We start from the raw sequence: 20835 nt of genomic DNA on the forward strand, positions 1-20835 counted from the left end.
AATACCCAGTATGTACCTGGCAGATACCTGGAATGCGCCGCTCCTCACCTCTGACAAGCCCCGTTGCGTTTGCCTTCCCAGCCTGGGTTCATGCCTGGCTGACGGGCGGCTGATCTGTTAAATGATAATGATTAGGATTTAATAGGCTGCAATGCTTCGCGTGTCTACCAGATGGCATAAATTCATGAATTGTAATGCAGTATATATATATATACTGTGCAGTATTGCAGCCAGCGGGAATAAAATGCTTCAATCCCTGCATGGAAAATACCTCAATGCACTCGGGCAGAAAACAGTCACAAACCTCAATACACCCGGGTATACCCGAATTCGTGGGACTAGCCGAGCTCGAATAAAGTGTGTCGCCAGTGTACACGACCATGTCATAAAACCAATCTCGTTTACTGATAGATTAACCTTACGATACATTACATGCCAGGACATTCCAGTAAGCTAGTACACATCATTTAACACGCCACGGAGGACGTCAACACTCTTGCGCCTCGGCGGACGCCAACAGTAACTTGCGCCTCGGCGAGCGCCAACAACACTTGCGCCTCGGCGGACGCCAACAACACTTCCCCAATCCCGCCATCGGGTGATCCCACCCCGTGTCCAGATACGCTAATCAGTTCTCCCGTTCCCACAGGTCTATGTATGTGTATGGGTGACTGCGCAGCCACTATGTCTGAGGTGATAGAAAGATAGAGTTGGTGCACTTGATGCAATACCTGCCGAGCACTCCGGTGCTCGGAACTGCTACGATTCTTCAAAAAGAGTCTCTGAGGGCACCACGCCCTTGCCCTTGCCGGATCCGGGACGATTCTTCTCGAACTCTGGCCGTGCTACGGGGTCGGAGTCCGATCTCCTTCAAGTCAGAATAGTCCCAAACAATACTACTAGTTGGGGGTAAAACCCTTACTAAGGGTGTCCCTAGCTCAGCTTGTCTCTACGGTGACTCAGGGCTAACTGGGCCGGGGGCACCTGGCCTGCGCCTGGGAGTATGTCCTCCCAGTGCAGTATCTCCATCTCCTCATCTCTCCATGAAGCTCTCACCCCACGTGCGCGCAACCTCTGCATATATCTCTGGCAACTCCTCCTCCCATAGGCTTTAAACTCTCACCTGACCCTCCTCGCAGGGCTGCTGGGTCAAGGGACTGCTTTACTCCCACCAAATGCACTCTCCTCCTTCGCGGGCTTTTGCAACTACTCTTTGCAAGCGCAACCTCCCGTTCTATTGGGTGAATCAGGGGTCAAAGCTACATCCTGTAAATATAGATATAGGATAAATATCTTCCATCTAAATTTAGCATAGGTTGAACTTTATGGACATATGTCTTTTTTCCATCTCATCTATAATGTAACTATGTAACACTGCAGATAAAAATATTTGTTCAATATAACACTGTCCTGTTTCTCAATTTAGTTCTACATTTATAAGAAGATTCAGTGATGCACTTACCTGTAGTCTCTACTTTAGTTGATTACACACACAAAACTGAAGTGGAATTTTTTTGAGTGCAATACCAATACAGCACCAGCCTCCTACGATTTTCTTGAAATATGCTGTTTTTTTCTTCCATAACTGTTTGCACTTATGTCACCATTCGAACATATATATGTATAGATAAAAATGTTTTCCCCCATTTAAAGTATATATATGAAACCAAACCTCTGATTTTATTTTATGGAAAAAAGTGATTGAGTAGTTTAATTGTGACTTCATTTCCTAATGCTTTTATTAGAAACGTAAGCATGTCCTCACTAATTTAATAATCATAATACATTAAAAAAAATACTTTTGCATTTTTTATTTTCCAAAAAAATCTATAAACCTCATATATACCAGATTAGTATCATATAACGATAGAAGATGCCCGGGCGCTACCACTAAAGAATAAATTTATGGGGGAATAAAATACTTAAAATAGAACAAATCAACCTTATAGAGTGAATAAGGTTCCCATATATTTCCAACTCTCTTCCTGCTGCTCAAGACCCCAAAAGGACCTATCCAGGATCCTTGATAGTATAGAAAAACAAGTAGAACAGGGGGAGCACAGGTTGTGTGACAATACAAAGGTTTTTAACACTGTAATGGTTTTAGATTCTTGACTGTTGTATATAATAAAGTGTAAAATATCATAAACACTTACACGGCCTTGTGTAAATGCTTTCACATCAAGGTGTCTTTACTTTGCTTCTTTATCTGCTATATTCTCTCTTTACGGTCGTTTCTTCTCCTCTGGTCCAAAGGAAGGCTTCTCCAATCTTTTTTGCAGGGCTGACTTGTGGTGTTGTCCTCAAAATATAAATAGAGTACAAAACAGATATGTGAGGGACAAGACAGATTAAGTAAATAATCACTGAAGCAGACGATTCTGATAAATCAAATGCAGAGAAATACTGCATCCACTCACACGGGCAAGTGTGAGTGTCCTCTGGAGGGAAGTGTCTTTGATAGCACTTCACTGCAGAGCTGTCATATAATCCTCCTGTTTTTCACATTGAATATTGGGAAAATTGAAAGAACAGAGGTGTAACCATAAATGATTAGGAAATTACTCACACGGCCATGTGTGAGTATACACTAAAATTGGTTTCTTTTCCTCCCTCTTTGGAACTCCAAAACAGAAAACTTCAGCTGAGTGAAAAATCACTCAGAGTGCCTTGTTAACAGAGGTAAAGTAATCGTGATCTTTATTAATCTAAAAACACTAACGATATACAGAACCACAACAAAAAAGTATAAAAAGCGCTTAGTCAAAGTGACATATGAGCTGGGTGATAATAAAACAGCCAGTCTTTCAGGAAAGTTCTTGCAGGATGCTTAAGTGCGCAGCTAACTCTCCGCGTCCAGGTGCTGTGTTGCGCTCCTATTTCCTGCTCCTGACGGTGGCTGAGATGGTTAAAAAGTACTCAGGGATTGTAGCAACGCGTTTCGCCCTTCTTGGGCTTCCTCAGGCTCCGTAGAAAGGTATGGCAGGGGTCATAGCTATACCCCTGCCATACCTTTCTACGGAGCCTGAGGAAGCCCAAGAAGGGTGAAACGCATTGCTACAATCCCTGAGTACTTTTTAACCATATCAGCCACCGTCAGGAGCAGGAAATAGGAGTGCAACACAGCACCCGGACGCGGAGAGTTAGCTGCGCACTTAAGCATCCTGCAAGAACTTTCCTGAAAGACTGGCTGTTTTATTATCACCCAGCTCTTATGTCACTTTGACTAAGCGCTTTTTATACTTTTTTGTTGTGGTTCTGTATATCGTTAGTGTTTTTAGATTAATAAAGATCACAATTACTTTACCTCTGTTCCATTGTGTTAACAAGGCACTCTGAGTGATTTTTCACTCAGCTGAAGTTTTCTGTTTTGGAGTTCCAAAGAGGGAGGAAAAGAAACCAATTATAGTGTATACTCACACATGGCCGTGTGAGTAATTTCCTAATCATTTATGGTTACATCCCAACCCACCTCTGTTCTTTCAATTTTCCCAATATTCAATGTGAAAAACAGGAGGATTATATGACAGCTCTGCAGTGAAGTGCTATCAAAGACACTTCCCTCCAGAGGACACTCACACTTGCCCGTGTGAGTGGATGCAGTATTTCTCTGCATTTGATTTATCAAAATCGTCTGCTTCAGTGATTATTTACTTAATCTGTCTTGTCCCTCACATATCTGTTTTGTACTCTATTTATATTTTGAGGACAACACCACAAGTCAGCCCTGCAAAAAAGATTGGAGAAGCCTTCCTTTGGACCAGAGGAGATGAAACAACCGTAAAGAGAGAATATAGAAGATAAAGAAGCAAAGTAAAGACACCTTGATGTGAAAGCATTTACACAAGGCCGTGTAAGTGTTTATGATATTTTACACTTTATTATATACAACAGTCGAAAATCTAAAACCATCACAGTGTTATAAACCTTTGTATTGTCCCTCAACCTGTGCTCCCCCTGTTCTTCTTGTTTTTCTGTAGTATCATATAACTACATGATTGATACCAAAAACATGGTGTGCATAACCTTATGTTCAGTTGACAGTTCTATACTGTATGTACTATGATTTTTAAACTGTTTTGTGATTTGATTCTTCAACAATATCAGCTTTTCCCATGACACTCACTTTTTAGTTTGTGTGTAATAATGGAAAGAGTTTGTTAATTCACAAGTTTACAAAAGTTGTCAAAAAGCCAGCCATGGGCTCAGTATCCTAAAAAATACCCTAATTAAAAATCATTTTGATTTTCACAGAGTGCCAAAAAAACCTAATTGGACTTAAAAATGCTGCTTGCCTTTCTCTTTTTATTCAGATGCAGGAATAACAGCACCAGCTGGGTTTAAAATGTTAAAACGTGGCTCTTTATGACATGTTAACATTATTAAAAAACATGTCAGTAGTGTACACTAAAATGGTGGAAGTGATTTCACGGCATAAAATTCATATTTGTTGTAACTTTCAGGCTCCAGCAGCACCAGTGAGATAAGCCTAAACTTGTAGACATAATAGTTCAAATATGTGTATCAAATAAAGCTTATGTATAAGAAAGAAAAAATATGCTTTGCACCCTTCTCTCTATTAAACTGGACAGTGATAAACCTAAGAAAAACAACAATACCCTAATACAAAAACATTGAATTATGGAATAAGAACAAAGGAAAATGGTCTTTTAGCTAGAAATCTGGGAAAGAAATATATGGCACACAATTTACATAGTGAAAAAAGCTTTTATAAGCCAATCGTTAGTCACATGCAAACTGTCATAAAAAAGACCTTTTAAAGTAAAATGGATTTAAATAAAATTGTTTATGCTTGACGCATAATGTAAAAAGTTGAAATGCATTTAAAAATGTTTCATTTTTTAAAAAGACTTCATTTTGCATTATAACAAAAGGGAAACCATTTTGATATATCTCTTTACAATTGGTTGCGTACACATAAGCATCTGTCTGCTTAACTAATGTTTTGTATGCAAGCTTTCATGTTCTGTTTCTCATTTGGGAAAGAGAAAGTGGACTGGTCCTGAATGCTAAAAATCATTTAGTCAGTATTTACCTAACCAACCATATTGCTTTCAGAATATTTCTACAGGGTGTTACAAACAATTGAAGGGCTTGTGCTGAAAATAGACAAAGGATGAAATACATCAATTATGCTGAAAATACATTTATGCATACATATATTCTAAATATTAATCAGTTGTTTATTGGTTGGCAAACAAGTTTCACTTTTACAACAAATATTAGTAATGAGGTCATTAAAGTTTGAGATCATACAAAAATGGATCATAAATTAAAAAAATCAAGAAATTATTATCTGTGCTGCTAACAACCTTATGAAAGACTATATTACTTTAAATTATCTCAAAATAAATATATTTTAGTGTAGTAAAATAATAAACAGAAAGAAATTGTGACATTATTTTTAAAATATTTCACTACTGTTTTATTTTTTATTTCGATTTTCCTGCTTTTTTAAATTCACATTTGTAACCACTGCTATGCATAGTGTCCGGACCAAAATGGACATGGACACCAATAATTTGTATGAGATTGTCACCACATTTAGAAGTCCAGCTCTACAGTATATCTTGACTAACTGTAAAACATTTGTTCTTGAAATGTGCCTGATAAGGGATTTAAAAATACAAAACCTTATATATTAACTGTGCACTAAAAAAGAGTGTCTTAATCTACTCTGCCAAAGTGTTGTTGCCAATCCATAGAATAAAATAAAATCATTAATAGATATAACATTGTCAAATTACTCCCTTTGCCTTTTTCTTCTTAAGTTATCTTGTTGAAAACCATTTGTGTTCTTGTCACAATAAGGTAAACATTATAAAGTGATAGTTTTGCCCTGTGGAATTTGAAGGCAAATGGCAAAATAGGACCTTGTTCTTACTTTGTAGACAAAACTTGTAAGACCAGCACAACAGAAAAAAAAGTTTGTATTTTTATCCACTACATTAACAGGGACGCAGATTTCAGAGGAACAAAAAGCATACTATATGTGCAATGCTAGTATCTGTACAGTACATAAAACGTTTTAATTTTCATCTTCATTAGTTTGTTGTTTTTGTATAATCAGTTATTACAGCAAAACATAAATATATGCATTTAGCATATGATTCTAAAATTCCCTTCATTTTATTAGATTTTTTTTGTTGGTTTTTCATTTCTTAAAATTTCCACAGCTAAGCGTACTGTGTTTAAAATGAGTGACCAAAAGCCACAATGGGATACAGATTAATAGTAAACAGTTTCGCAAGTTTGCATCACTCTGATCTTTATGCATCAGTATTACTAGAATTTTTTAAAAGCATATTGGCCTTTAAATATTGTCCTTGCAGTGTAGAAACAGAGCATCAGGGTTGATTTAACAGTATACTTAAAGAAGGCCACAAAGAGTGCCATTAACTTTCTTATTCCTTTCATTAACATAATGAAGTCTTTTTGGGCCAAGGGACAGGAAGAAGGGGGCATTACACAGGTATCTTCTCCCTCAGGCAGGACTAAAAATCCCAATTAAAAAAAGTCTTACAGTTCTTAGAACAGCATGAAGATTTAGGAGCACGCACAATATTACCACTGCTTATATTAAATCAGAGAAGTAAACCAGATTTAAGAGTTTGTCTGCTTGAATTCCATACATTTTTTGCTTTATCTTCTATAGGCTAGTAACCAGGTGAGCTGGTCCTTTGGAGTTTTCTTCAGGGGGAGTTCCATCTTTGCTTGGTGGAACTATGAATCCATCACTGCTGCCCCGACCTAGTTGGTAGTAAGAGTGAAGCTGATGTACGTGGTTTTTTGTGCCCAAGTTTGGCATGCTTTTGTAGTAAACATCATCAGTGTCACTAGTTTTGGCTGGCGGAGGATCAGTTTGGGTGCTAGTGGTAATGCTTTCTGTGACAGCCATGCCAGCTAATGTAGGCATACTGGTGTAGAGAGAATCCCTTTTGGGTGATTGTATATCTTCAGTGTGCTCATTGGTTAGCAAGGGGAAAAAACTCTCACTGTTTTCCTGTGGAATTCGTCTCATGGTGAAGTGGTGAGGCTGGTGGTTCTCTGTTAAGTAGACACGTGGTGGCAGCAAAAGAGCATCAGACTCCTCATGGATAAGTCCTAGGCCCAGGCTCTCATCATGACTAAAAGAAGTTGCATCATCAAGAACGATAGCATCATCCTCATTTATATTATTAATGTTGTTTACTAGTTTGTTCATGAGGTTCCTATTCTGCTCACATGAGCGTTCATGATTGTTCATGTAAGAAGGTATATAATTAGAAGTGAGTTCCTTCAAAATCTTTTTCTCTAAGGCGGTCTCATTGTGGTTAAAGCCACGGTCAATGATTTGTACACAGTCGCTCAGGTATTCCCCGCTGGCAATGCTATAGCTGTTGCCATGGTTACCATTCAGTGGTAGAGTATCCATGACACTTGTATCCCTGGCATTGTTCAGAAGCCCCTCTGAAAAACATTACACAATGAAAACTGAATGTAATTTTAGAGTTATTACAAAACACATTTTATTTACCTATTACTAATAACTAATTTTCACAGCAGCATTTAGCCCCTATTCAATTTGCTATTAAGGTGTATTTTACATGAGGAAGTAGGGTTTAACCTCATTCTAATAAATGGCTCCAATTTTCTTCAGTACATTAAATAGAGGCCTTTAGCTTTAAAATATATTTGGTACTAAAATCCATTAATAAATCAAACCAACTTTTGTACAAAGAATAAAAAGGGTAATCTACTGAATATACAAATAATCTATTCATATGAAAAATTACTGAATATTGTTCTAAGGGGAAAAAAAGACAAAACACACACAAGTGCACCACAGATTAGTAAAATGTATATCCCAATATTTAATAAAGGTCACTATGACCACAAAATACAAAGAATCACTTGATAAATTGCACAAAACAAAGACACATATGAAACATATACTGTGTTTGGTAAATCACACCCTGTGAATACCAAACCAAAGCATAACTCCAGTGAAATACATATAACTAGTATCTATATAGATACAATAGCATCCACGCAGGGTGCTCAATAACCTCTAAAAAAAAAAAGCCCAATTGAGGGCAGTACTGCACAGTCTCCCTTTGGCTGGAACGGGATTTCAGGAAGTGGTTGCAGAGAGGTAATATTTGCCGTGTGTTCGTGTGTCCAGACAGTTTTGCGTCCACACTGAGCCCCTGCTGCCACCTCTTGTGATCAGTTTCGTTCCCGTCAATTGGGATTTTTTTTAGAGGTTATTGAGCACCCTGCGTGGATGCTATTTTATCTATATAGATACTAGTTATATGTATTTCACAGGAGTTATGCTTTGGTTTGGAATTCACAGGGTGTGATTTACCAAACACAGTATATGTTTCATATGTGTTTTTGTTTTGTTTTGTGCAATTTATCAAGTGCTTATTTGGTTTTTGTGGTCATAGTGACTTTTATTAAATATTAGGATATACATTTTACTAATCTGTGGTGCGCTTGTGTGTGTTTTGTCTTTTTTGTCTTTTGGAAATCTCCCTTGGGAGTTTTCCATTCATAGGAGACTCTTGAGGAGTGGCTCCTACACGCACTGCTGCAAGCGGATTATTTCCTTTAAAGAGACTCCTATAAAGAATCCTTTATGTGACTTTCTATTGTTCTAAGGGGCTATTAATTAAATTGTGAAAATGCCGATCTGGGCCCTATCACCATTCAAGACAATAATAGTCTAATGACTAGCCCCTCCCCCCCCCCAAGTTTTGATTTCATAGCACAGAGATGATTTTATATATTTTTTTTACTTGATGGATTCAACATATGATCTATGCCTTACAATTTGATATTGTTTTTGCCTCCTATCTGGTTTTCGAGTAAAAATGTATTATATGTTGTTGGAAGATACAATTGTAATACTTTATGTAATTTATGATTATGTAATTAACATGATTTCAACAGATGTGTCCCATGTTACCATGGTCTCAATTATGTAGCCCAACAAATAATGGGTAGTAGCAAAAACATATGTCAAACACAGTTGCCAATTTATTTGGGTCATTTTTTAATAAATATACTGTATGTATGATACAGCTTTTTGACTTTCTAAATGGAAAAGGAAACAAGTGCATTTTTACTTTAAACACAACTGCAACTCACTTGCATGATGGAAAACAAAATATGTGCCTATGTTAAATAAAGAAAATATATTTAATTAAATTAAAAGTTCTGTACAGGCATACCCCGCATTAACGTACGCAATGGGACCGGAGCATGTATGTAAAGCGAAAATGTACTTAAAGTGAAGCACTGCCTTTTTCCCACTTATCGATGCATGTACTGTACTGCAATCATCATATACGTGCATAACTGATGTAAATAACGCATGGGTAACAGGCTCTATAGTTTCCCCGCTTGCACACAGCTTCGGAACAGGTAGGGAGCCGGTATTGCTGTCCAGGGCGTGCTGACAGGCGCATGCGCGAGCTGCTGTTTGCCTATTGAGCGAGATGTACTTACTCGCGAGTGTACTTAAAGTGAGTGTCCTTAAACCGGGGTATGCCTGTATAGCATAACTGTTATAAATGTAATTTTTTTAAACAATGCAAACGCACCTACACCAATAAAAAAGCACAAAAATAAAAATTTTAAATACACCAATACAATGAGTGCATTTCCCCCACATGTAGATATTTCTATTTTATTGATATACTACCCAATTGGCAACAAAGTTGAGATTGTGCTTGTATATTAAACAATAATTAAAACAGACAAAAAAAGCATTAAATATGTATTTCTTGAAAGTAAAGAAGTACATAATCAATCAATCAAAGGGGATTGACTGCAGCCAGCCAGCCATTGTTTTATGTCCTTTGTTGCAGAAAAGTAGCTACAACATGCCACGCTTGTGTTCCTGAACATTTTTAAGTCCAGTAGCATGGGGCACACCTGAATGTTTACCAAAAACATATAGATATAAAGATTATGGGGCATATGTACTAAGCCGTACCATATCATAAGACACCTTTGGAGTGGAAAGACAACATATGGCCAAGTCATACAAATGGTCTGTCTTCTGGCACCAGAAGGTGTTTTATGGAATAGCAACTCATAGTAAATATGGGCCTATACCCATTATGCAGAATTTTAAGTTTAAAAAAAAATACTTATCATTCGTAAAATATACATAGTGTATTGTTCATATTATGGGCCATTTTTAATAAGTAGTGCTATGCCACAAAAATACCTATGGCCCATTCACTTCAATGGGCTTGACATTGTCTTATGGAATAACACTACTCAGTAAACATATGCCTAATGCTTTCAAAAGTTCATTTAAAACAGTAGGATAATTGACAAAATCTTACGAGCATTGTTGTACTGCAGATGTTTGTGAGTTGCATGCATAAACCAAAAAGAGAATATTTACAAGTACTGTAGTACATTTTTAGATTAGCTTATATAAGATGTTAGAGGTTTTGGGAATACAAACTATAATTAATTAAGAGTTGATAAGTATAGTAAGTCACAAAATCTTTCACCATTCATTAAATCTCTTAAACATGCAAGAATAGATGTTAGAGGATACTACAAAACCTGTTAAATCACAATTACTTTAGCATCTGATATACACATTGTATTCAAAATTATTATGCATATAACTAGTAATTCTCCTGGAAATTTTAATGGAACAACAAAAATCCTTTTATTATTACCAAACTATACTTTTTGCCTACATTCATGATGCAAAGCATCCAGAGACCAACATGGAAGTCCTGTAAGTTTATTTAGGATAAGAGTTTTAATTGCTTAATTGAAAACTTAGGGCCAGATGATAGAGGCCCTATCAAGGGAAAATCCCAATGAGTGTGCATGGGATGGAGGTGGTTTAATAAAGGAATGCTGACAGAAAAGGGATGTACTAGGGAAGTATTTAGAAGCAATGAAGAGGGAGGAACATATTCTCATTCTTTCAAATCAAAGACTGTAGTCTCATGAGAAGTATGTATAGGAATTTGCGATATAAATATATCATTTTGGTCCTGTTACCAGTGGACAGAGCTTAAAATACTTTGTACTAATGTACTTTGATCTTATTGATTACTCCAAAGTATATATTTAGACAACATTTCCTTGCTTTCAGAACAGTCTGAGCAGAAATCTGGGAATTCATTTTTGAAATGTAATATTAAAATAGTCGAAATGTGCTTCACAATAAATATGAGAGCAATAATGCCTTTCTATTTGATATATCAGGGAGTAAGCAGCAGCCTGAACATAGCTGTTCTAATGACTAGAGAGGAACCTGTATCGACCATAGAGGTACTGTAAGCAGCCAGATATCAGTAGTTGCTCCTCCAGACAGGACCTCTCTGCTGTTCTGCAGTCTGGTCTTTAGAACTATCACACAATCAATTAATTTTAGTTTTGATCTCCCTAATTTAAAAAAGTTATTGGTAGTTTATTATATAAATGCCAACGTTATCCTGTTTTATAATATACTAAAATATCTATGCACTTTCGATCCTTAATAGCGGTGTTATTTTACAATAAGTGATACATGTAATCATTGCTGGTTTAAGTTAAATACTGTAGATAGAGATAGAGAGATGACCCCAATGAATGTCAATGTCACTAAAAACTTATATCTGAATAGCACACCATTATAATAATGCAGAGTCCTGATTTTATTTGAATGTAGCATAGAATTCAAGGGAGGTGGGCATCGTAAAATGATGTAAGTTATGTAACTGCAGTGGCTACACAGGGGCTGAGGGCAGTGCTAGTTAGAGTCCTTGTGTACTCTGCCTTCCCCTGATCTCAAGACAGACTGTGGCAGGTTGAGGGGCGGGAGTATCTGAGAAAGAGAGAGGTGTGTGTGTGTTTGTGTGTGTGTGTGTGTGTGTGTGTGTGAAAAAAGAGAGTCTGTGTGAGAGACAGAGTGAGTGTGTCTGTATGAGAGAGGGAGAGTGTCTGTGTGAGAGACAAAGAGAGTGTGTGAGTGTTTCTGTATAAGAGACAGAGAGTGAGAGTGCCTGTTTGTATGTGAAAGAGTGTCTGCGTGGTGCGTGAGCGTGTGTGTGTGTGTGTGTGTGTGTGTGTGTGTGTGTGTGTGTGTGTGTGTGTGTGTGTGTGTGTGTGTGTGTGTGTGTGTGTGTGTGTGATAGAGTTTGTGTGAGAGAGACAGTGTGTGTATGAGAGAAACAGTATGTGTGAGAGGGTGAAAGAGTGTGTGAGCTACCATGTTTGTGAGAGAGTTTCTGTTTGTTAAAGAGTGTGTGAGAGTGTGTGAGAGTGTGTGAGAGTGTGTGTGAGAGTGTGTGAGAGTGTGTGAGAGTGTGTGAGAGTGTGTGAGAGTGGGTGAGAGTGTGTGAGAGTGTGTGAGAGTGTGGGAGAATGTGGGAGAGTGTGGGAGAGGGTCTGTGGGAGAGAGTGTGAGGGAGAGCATGTGAGAGAGAGACATAGTGTGAGACAGAGAGAGTCTGTGTGTGAGAGAGAGTGTATAGGTGTTAGAGAATGTATGGGTGTTAGAGAGTGTATGGGTGTTAGAGAGTGTATGGGTGTTAGAGAGTGTCTGTGAGAGAGAGTGTCTGTGAGTTTTTGTGTGTGTGTGTCTGTGAGTTTTTGTGTGTGTGTGTGTGTGTGTGTGTGTGTGTGTGTGTGTGTGTGTGTGTGTGTGTGTGTGTGTGTGTGTGTGTGTGTGTGTGTGTGTGTGTGTGTGTGTGTGTGTGTGTGTGTGTGTGTGTGTGTGTGTGTGTGTGTGTGTGTGTGTGTGTGTGATAGTGTCTGCATGTGTGAGAGAGAGGGAGACAAAGTGTCTGTTTGTGTGATTGAGCGAATGTTTTCGTGAGAGAGAGCAAGGGCCTTATTCAGAGAGGGTTGATAAAAAAAATCTCCAGGGAATTTAAAATGCCGTTTTTTTGGGTGTTGCTATCATGGTATTCAGAAAGGCTCGATTACCAGTGATAGCAAAATTCCCAAAATGGGCGAGTTGCTGCCTGCGACAGCATCGAGCCTCTGAAAAGGCCTGAACTGGTGATTCATTTCTGCTGCAGAGAGAGCTGCTCTGAGAGAGCCGCCTCTCACAGCGGAAATGTTGCCCGAAATGTATTTATATAAATATACATTTCTTTAATAGTGTAGCGGTGCAGGGGGTCTCCGGAGCTGAACCACATTGGTTTTATGTCCGGGGACCCCCTGCTTCCCGAGATACAAGCACCTTTGTGGGGTGCCGGTATCTCCTATGCAAGGAAATGTCCTGGTCACGTGATGCGGGACATTTCAATGCAGAGGGATACCGGCACCCCATAAAGGTGCCTGTATCTCGGGAAGCAGGGGGTCCCTGTACATAAAACCAATGTGGTTCAGCTCCACAGACCCCCTGCACATCTACACTATTAAAGAAAAGTATATCAATAAATATGTTAATAAACATCAATACACGCCCCCCCCTCTGCCCAAACCCATACAGTACAGTAATGGGCAAAATAACTATTATCCAGATATGGATAATAGATTATTTGCCCATTATTAATCACTGCATTAGCATACAAAAATAAAGTAAATAAATACAGTTATACTTACCACAACAGCAGGTCCCTCTGTCCTCCGTAGCAAGAAAGCATATATACATAATAAAGACATTCGAATGGCCCCTAACGCCTTAATCACTTTAGCGGTTACTAACCACTATAGTTATTAAGGGGTTAACCCACCCTGACCCGATACCAACCCGGGAGGCCTAAGCACCCACCCCTGACGGACTATACCCACCCTATACCCATTGAGTAGTATAGTGGTACATCATACCCATATAATAATAATATGGGCTTGATAAGCCTCTATAGCACTCAATGGGCACCCTAATTACAATACATTAATACACAAGACAAACCTCCAAAAAACACACTTCACTAAATAAAAACAGTAGCCAGCTAATCCAATCAATAGAAGCAATTACAACATCAACAATGAATTAATTAAACTATTACCCAATTAAACCAATTAATTCCTAAAACAACTCAAAATGAATAGTAACACTAACCAATCCAAACAATGAATTACTCCAAAATTAATGAATGTAACCATTAAAAGACATAGAAATAAATTAAAACAATCTCTGAAGTAACCATAAAACATATTAACTAACATAATATAACATTAAGTACAAGCGAACACAATCGCAAACCTTTTATTACATTAAGCATGAACAAACAAACAATCACATCCACATAATAATGCAATGAAAAAAAACAACAGCAATAACAAGCGAGAAATGCCCCCCAAATATTGTCATAATAATGTATTAATCTGTACCCTAAAGAGGTACAGATTCATATATTATCAGTCAATGTGCCTCCCCCAAAAAATCAAAAAACACATCCAAAGATTAAACCTGTAAAAAGAGACATTTACAAACATTGAATATATTACTTACCATTAGAAGCCGTGGCCCTCCGACTCCCGGGGAAACAGGAAGCTCACGTACCTTGAAGGCCTCCAACAGCATCCGATGCCATCCGCCATGAAGATCCGGATCAGGTACCCCAATCTTCTTTTTTCTTTCTTTAATCACCTTCTTCTATCTTTATCTGTAACCATTTCTTGTTCTTCTTTATCTTCTTTCTTCATCTGTCAATCCAAAATACCCCATGTTAAATCCCAGCCGATGCTGTCTCGTCGGCTTCTTGGGCTCAAATGAGGCGTCACGGCCTTAAATAGGGCTTGTGACGTCACATTTAGCCTCAAAATGGTTAACAGCCACCTTATTGGCTGTTAAAACCATGTTCCGACTTTAATTTTTTTTTTTGCCATGACGTCACTTAAAGTGAATGATGCCAGCCAATCAGAATGGCTGTGCTTCATTTGCCTTTAAGATGACGTCACGAAGCCGGCGTCACATGGTATTTCAGCCAATCAGATCGTGGGAACCAATTCCACACTCTGATTGGCTGAAATACCTTGTGACACCGGCCATCTTGGATTTAGTGACGTCATCTTAAAGGCAAATTAAGCACAGCCATTCTGATTGGCTGGCATCATTCCCTTTAAGTGACGTCATGGCAAAAAAAAATTAAAGTCGGAACATGGTTTTAACAGCCAATCAGGTGGCTGTTAACCATTTTGAGGCTAAATGTGACGTCACAAGCCCTATTTAAGGCCGTGACGCCTCATTTGAGCCCAAGAAGCCGACGAGACAGCATCGGCTGGGATTTAACATGGGGTATTTTGGATTGACAGATGAAGAAAGAAGATAAAGAAGAACAAGAAATGGTTACAGATGAAGATAGAAGAAGGTGATTAAAGAAAGAAAAAAGAAGATTGGGGTACCTGATCCGGATCTTCATGGCGGATGGCATCGGATGCTGTTGGAGGCCTTCAAAGTACGTGAGCTTCCTGTTTCCCCGGGAGTCGGAGGGCCACCGCTTCTAACGGTAAGTAATATATTCAATGTTTGTAAATGTCTCTTTTTACAGGTTTAATCTTTGGATGTGTTTTTTGATTTTTTGGGGGAGGCACACTGACTGATAATATATTAATCTTTACCTCTTTACGGTACAGATCAATACATTATTATGACAATATTTGGGGGGCATTTCTCGCTTGTTATTGCTGTTGCTTTTTTTCATTGCAGTTTATTATGTGGATGTGATTGTTTGTTTGTTCATGCTTAATGAATAAAAGGTTTGCGATTGGTGTTCGCATGTACTTAATGTTATATTATGTTAGCTAATGTGTTTTATGGTTACTTCAGAGATTGTTTTAATTTATTTCTTTGTCTTTTAATGGTTACATTTATTAATGTTGGAGTAATTCATTGTTTAGATTGGTTAGTGTTACTATTCATTTTGAGTTGGTTTCGGAATTAATTGTTTTGATTGGTTAATGGTTTAATTAATTCATTGTTGATTTTGCTATTGATTGTATTGATTGGATTAGCTGGCTACTGTTTATATTTAGTGAAGTGTGTTTTTTTGGAGTTTAGTTAGTTTTATTATTGTGTGTCTTGTGTATTAATGTGTTGTAATTAGGGTGCCCATTGAGTGCTATAGAGGCTTATCATGCCCATATTATTATTATATGGGTATGATGTACCACTATACTACTCAATGGGTACAGGTTGGGTATGGTCAGTCCGGGGTGGGTGTTTAGGCCTCACGGGTGGGTGAAGGGGGTATTAGCCCTAAGGATGGGTGTTTAGACCTTGCGGGTGGCAAGCGGTTGGGTTAACCCCTTTATTACCTTAACGGTATTAACCGCTAAGGTAATGAAGGGGTTAACTCCCCCCCGCAACTCCCCCGCAAGGCCTAAACAGCCACTAAGGGCCAAATTCCCCTTTCACCCACCCTCGCTAGCCACAGTATTGTATTGTATGTTTTTACAGTAAGCCTGGCACGGGTGTTTAACACCTTCATTGCCTTAGCGGTTAGCCGCTAAGGTAATGAAGTGTCTGTACATGCATGTTTCCTGCCTCGGATGCATGCCGGGGGGTCCGGAGCTGCTATTAATGGCTATCAGCTCCAGAGACCCCTGGCATCAATCCGAGGCAGGAAAGGGGCCTGATTTTTTCTAAGTTCCGCCACATCGCAGCTCATCGAGGCAATCTCCCCACCAATTTACCAAAAAATTGTGGTGTATTGGATTTGGGGAGAACGCCTTTTGGGGCTGCGATGGGCCGCGACAGCCGACTCGCGGGTCTCTGAATCGCGCGAGTTTCTCATCCCTCTGAAAATGGTCGATAAGCGGCAGATCGCCGCTCAATTGGCGATTTTCTGTGGGTGATAAAATTTTGCGTCGGTACAGGCCGTTACCGAGGCTTTCTGAATACGAGTAGCCATTTTGGAGAGAGAGAGAGAGAGAGGGAGAGAGAGGGAGAGAGAGCGAGAGAGAGGGAGAGAGAGGGAGAGAGAGGGAGAGAGAGGGAGAGAGAGGGAGAGAGAGGGAGAGAGGGGGAGAGGGAAAGAGGGAGAGGGAGAGAGGGAGAGAGGGAGAGACAGAGGGAGAGAGAGAGAGAGAGGGAGAGAGGGAGAGAGGGAGAGACAGAGGGAGAGAGAGAGAGAGAGGGAGAGAGGGAGAGAGGGAGAGAGGGACAGAGGGACAGAGGGACAGAGGGACAGAGGTACAGAGGGACAGAGGGACAGAGGGAGAGAGAGAGAGAGAGAGAGAGAGAGAGAGAGAGAGAAAGTTAAATAGCAACTTTTGAACATTGTGATACGTTTCATTAAGAACGTTTGGTGCCAAAAATGTGATAGAAAATTGTGTCTGTATTTTTTAACTCTTTGGAAAGTTTGATCAAAACAGCAGAGAAGCAAATCTCGGCAGGTTCGCACATCTCTTTTCACAGGTTTCTCCTGCTTGTACATTAATCTGTTTGGAAATACCTGTATACATGTCAATGGTCACCCTCCTAAAAATGAGCATACTGTAGGTTTATTTAATTGGAGATATATAGGTCAATGGGCACCCTACTAAATTGGTCTATATATCTCTTTCCAATGATCAGTTTAATAAATAGGCTACATAAAATGGAATTTGTTTATTGTTCCTGGGAAACAGTTTGATCTACTGTACTTTAGTTATTAAAAAAAAACAAGTCATACACAAGTTTGTAATGGGGGAGTTGTAATATCTTCTTAGAATTCATAAATGTGTTCAAGAATTGAAGTCGTTGAGTACTGTATAGTTTACATCCATTTGTGCCCAGCGGAACGTTCAAGATTTACACGATGACTAGACAGATTACATTTGGAAACAAAAACAGACTTGGTTATGGAATATATGAAACAGAATTAAAAAGAGAGATTATGATCATTTTAAAGCAATTATTTTCTATCTTAAATTTAAAACAATTTAGATTAAATAAACACACCAGATGTGACACAGAAAACACGTACTGTATTTAAAGTCTCATATTTATGTCAATGCCATTCTAATTTTCCAATAATCAATTTTAATATAATTTAATAAAAACTAAAATATTAGTTAAATTAGTTAAATTTAGTTTTGTTTAGTTTTAAATACAATTTCCTTGTCAGGAATAGAACTGTGAGATTTATTGAATGTAATGAATAGATGTTCTATATGTGATAAAAGTGAACTAAAAAAATTACATTTGATATGCAATGTTTAGCTTTACTCCCATACTTGTCTCTCTGTAGGGCTCTAAACGACAGCATGAAGAAAAGGAAAGAAAAAACAACAAGTAAGCATACAGCGACAATAGAAAAAACATGAAAAAAAGAACATGAGCAAATTGATGATATGCTGGAAAATAATTAAACAAAATCATTTTCAAATAAATGAATCAATATTGCCATTAAAACTTAAACTTTAACTACAACATTTCAAATCATACTGTATGTTTCATATCACCAACTTTTTCATTCTGATCCAATGTATACTTTATATTGATCCTAGAAAAACTTCACATACCAAGCAAAATATTTTTTTATACACCACTAGAATATTTCTACACATAAATACAATCATAAATAAATACAATTTTTTAAAATAAATACATTCTAAAATAACTGCACCCCTGAGGATGTAAAACAATTCATTTATAAGTGAGACTAGCTGATATGATTTAAATCTGGAAAGGGACTTTTAACTCCTGTCCGTAATGGCCCTGAGGTAGATTAGCGTTACGTTTAGGGGTTAAGGTTTTAAAGGCAAGGGATTAAGATTGTTAGGGTAAATGTCCTGGCAGTGAAACAGCCACAGCTAAGCGACCACGACTAATTGTACCATTATTAGGTCACTCACACATTCTGTGCTTTGGAATTACTAGAGAAGTGTTAACTTACCAATATATGACTAAAAAAAGTTTCAAAATTTACAAATTCTCTCATTTCGCAAGAGAATCTGTATTTGAAAATTCAGATGAGATCCCAAGCCTGGAATATAGCTATTGCAAGAGAGAGTCCAAATAATAGATTACCCATTAACTTTCTGACTCTTCTCTCCAGCAAAAGTTGTACTGTATGTCATGGTCATGGTCTGGAATAAAAATGCTTTGGAATATTTTGCCAAAACTATCTAATTTTGCTATAATTTTCCCAACTGAACAATTGTCCCTTTTCTGGCAATCGAGCTTAGGCAAAAGTTTGCACATCTCTAGTAATAACTGTCATTTCAATATGCATATATAAACACTGAAATTAATATAGGGCAGTCAGAAATATTAATTTATTTTCTGATTAAAATAGAGACCCCTGTTGGTTTTATAATATTATAATACATACCAGGAAAATTAGTCAGGCTTGATACTGTATTTATCAGATTTATGAAATGACTGAATATAAAGAAGAGAAAATACTGAGAGAATGATATGAAGCTTTATCACAAAATTAAAAAATATATGAAAAGGAGATACAAATATCATACAAAAAAGTTCTATAAGCTAAATTAACAAAGAAATTTGAATAAAAAGGAAAATAACAATAGAGAACATACTAAAAATATAACAAGAGAATAAAAGAGAGATTTATACTTCAAATAACATTAATAATTGGGAAATAATATATAGAGAAAAAAACAGGAACTGTACAACTATTTTGTAGGGGGCATCACATCAGGAAACCATGCCACTTTTTTTTTTAACATTTTCATCCTCTTTATTATAACCTTAACCAAGGTTCCAGAACCATAACACCACACAAAGTTTTTGGGGGCCACGCCTCCCTTCAGGACACCCGGAACATTGTATAGTCTTATGTTTCTGGCACCTTGCTTAAGGTTATAATAAAGAGGATGACATTTTTTCAAAACTTCATGTGGCGTGATTTTCTTGATGTGACCACTCTACAAAATATTTTGGAAAGTTGCTAATAAAAGGGCATATGAGCTGATTTGCACCGAACAAAGATGGCCACAACATTAAAAGCTAAATTATATATTTTGCAAGTGTTCTGGAAAGCATCGGCCTATGGTTACGAGAAATAGCCAGGATACAAGATTTGCACATCAAATGAATACAAAAAGGGACGATTTGAAAAAATGTAGGAGAGTAAATCTGAAGAAATATTGCATAACAGGTTTCAGGCTCTCTCTAAACCTCATTCCAATGTTCCTCCCTCTCCTTTTTTTCAATGAGTACAGCAAGATGAAATGTGAATACAATTGAACAGAGACCAAATCACATACTATAATCCATAAATGAGATGGAAAGGAAAGAGAAAAATAAAAAGAGGAGGAAGAAAATCCACCGGCCAAAAAACAAACCCAGATGAAAAAATACTTTCAAGAGATAATGGTATATACAATGTCACTGCCTATCAGTCTTCGGCTGGGTAATTTTCTTTTTTTAAAGCTCTTTCCCTTTGCACCTTCAAATTAGCTAAATATATTTTAACTCTATGTGGACTTGCAGACGTTCATTTGAAAGCTAACATTAAAAATGCACTTTTTGAAGCTGGATTAAGAAAAGGTCATTAACTACTTAAATGTGTTATACAATGTCAATACAACTATCCTTGTTAGCAATGTTGATTGGAAGAATAACAATACATTTAGAGAATTTGAAGATTTAGGTTATTGTTACATTCAAACTCTTGGAGATTTGGTACAACTCCTATGAGTTAATGAGGGAACAGAACAAGAAACTGTCGGATTAAAACATATCTATAACCAAAATCTCAGTTTTATCGAATTCAGTCCAAAGGCCAGTATGTAGAGCTCTTTAATAAATTAGCTGAGCAGGAGTTTAAAAATATTTGTGACTCCTGTAAGAAGATCAATACTTTTATTGATAATTTGTAAACGTAAAATTTGTAAAAGTGAACGAGCAACAATAACATGTTTAGGAGATAATACCAACTTAATATGTCAAGCAGATAT

At 37.6% G+C, this 20835-nt stretch overlaps 1 protein-coding gene across 23 annotated transcripts in view; it reads right to left on the reverse strand.

Annotated features, from left to right (window-relative positions):
• Window positions 1–5934: 5934 nt before the first annotated feature.
• The window catches only part of ADGRL3 (adhesion G protein-coupled receptor L3), a 2053745-nt gene continuing 2038844 nt past the window's right edge, over window positions 5935–20835 (reverse strand). For 15 of the 23 annotated variants that reach the window (XM_075603418.1, XM_075603394.1, XM_075603400.1 and 12 more), the window contains one exon: window positions 5935–7470. In XM_075603418.1, the coding sequence (XP_075459533.1) occupies window positions 6671–7470 (800 nt within the window). In that variant the 3' untranslated portion in view covers window positions 5935–6670. Of the gene's footprint in view, window positions 7471–17026; window positions 17728–18107; window positions 18160–20835 lie in introns of those variants that run through there. The other 8 variants (XM_075603499.1, XM_075603509.1, XM_075603540.1 and 5 more) reach the window with 5 other exon arrangements.

The sequence above is a fragment of the Ascaphus truei genome, chromosome 1 (assembly GCF_040206685.1).
Source record: "Ascaphus truei isolate aAscTru1 chromosome 1, aAscTru1.hap1, whole genome shotgun sequence".
Lineage (NCBI taxonomy): Eukaryota > Metazoa > Chordata > Amphibia > Anura > Ascaphidae > Ascaphus > Ascaphus truei.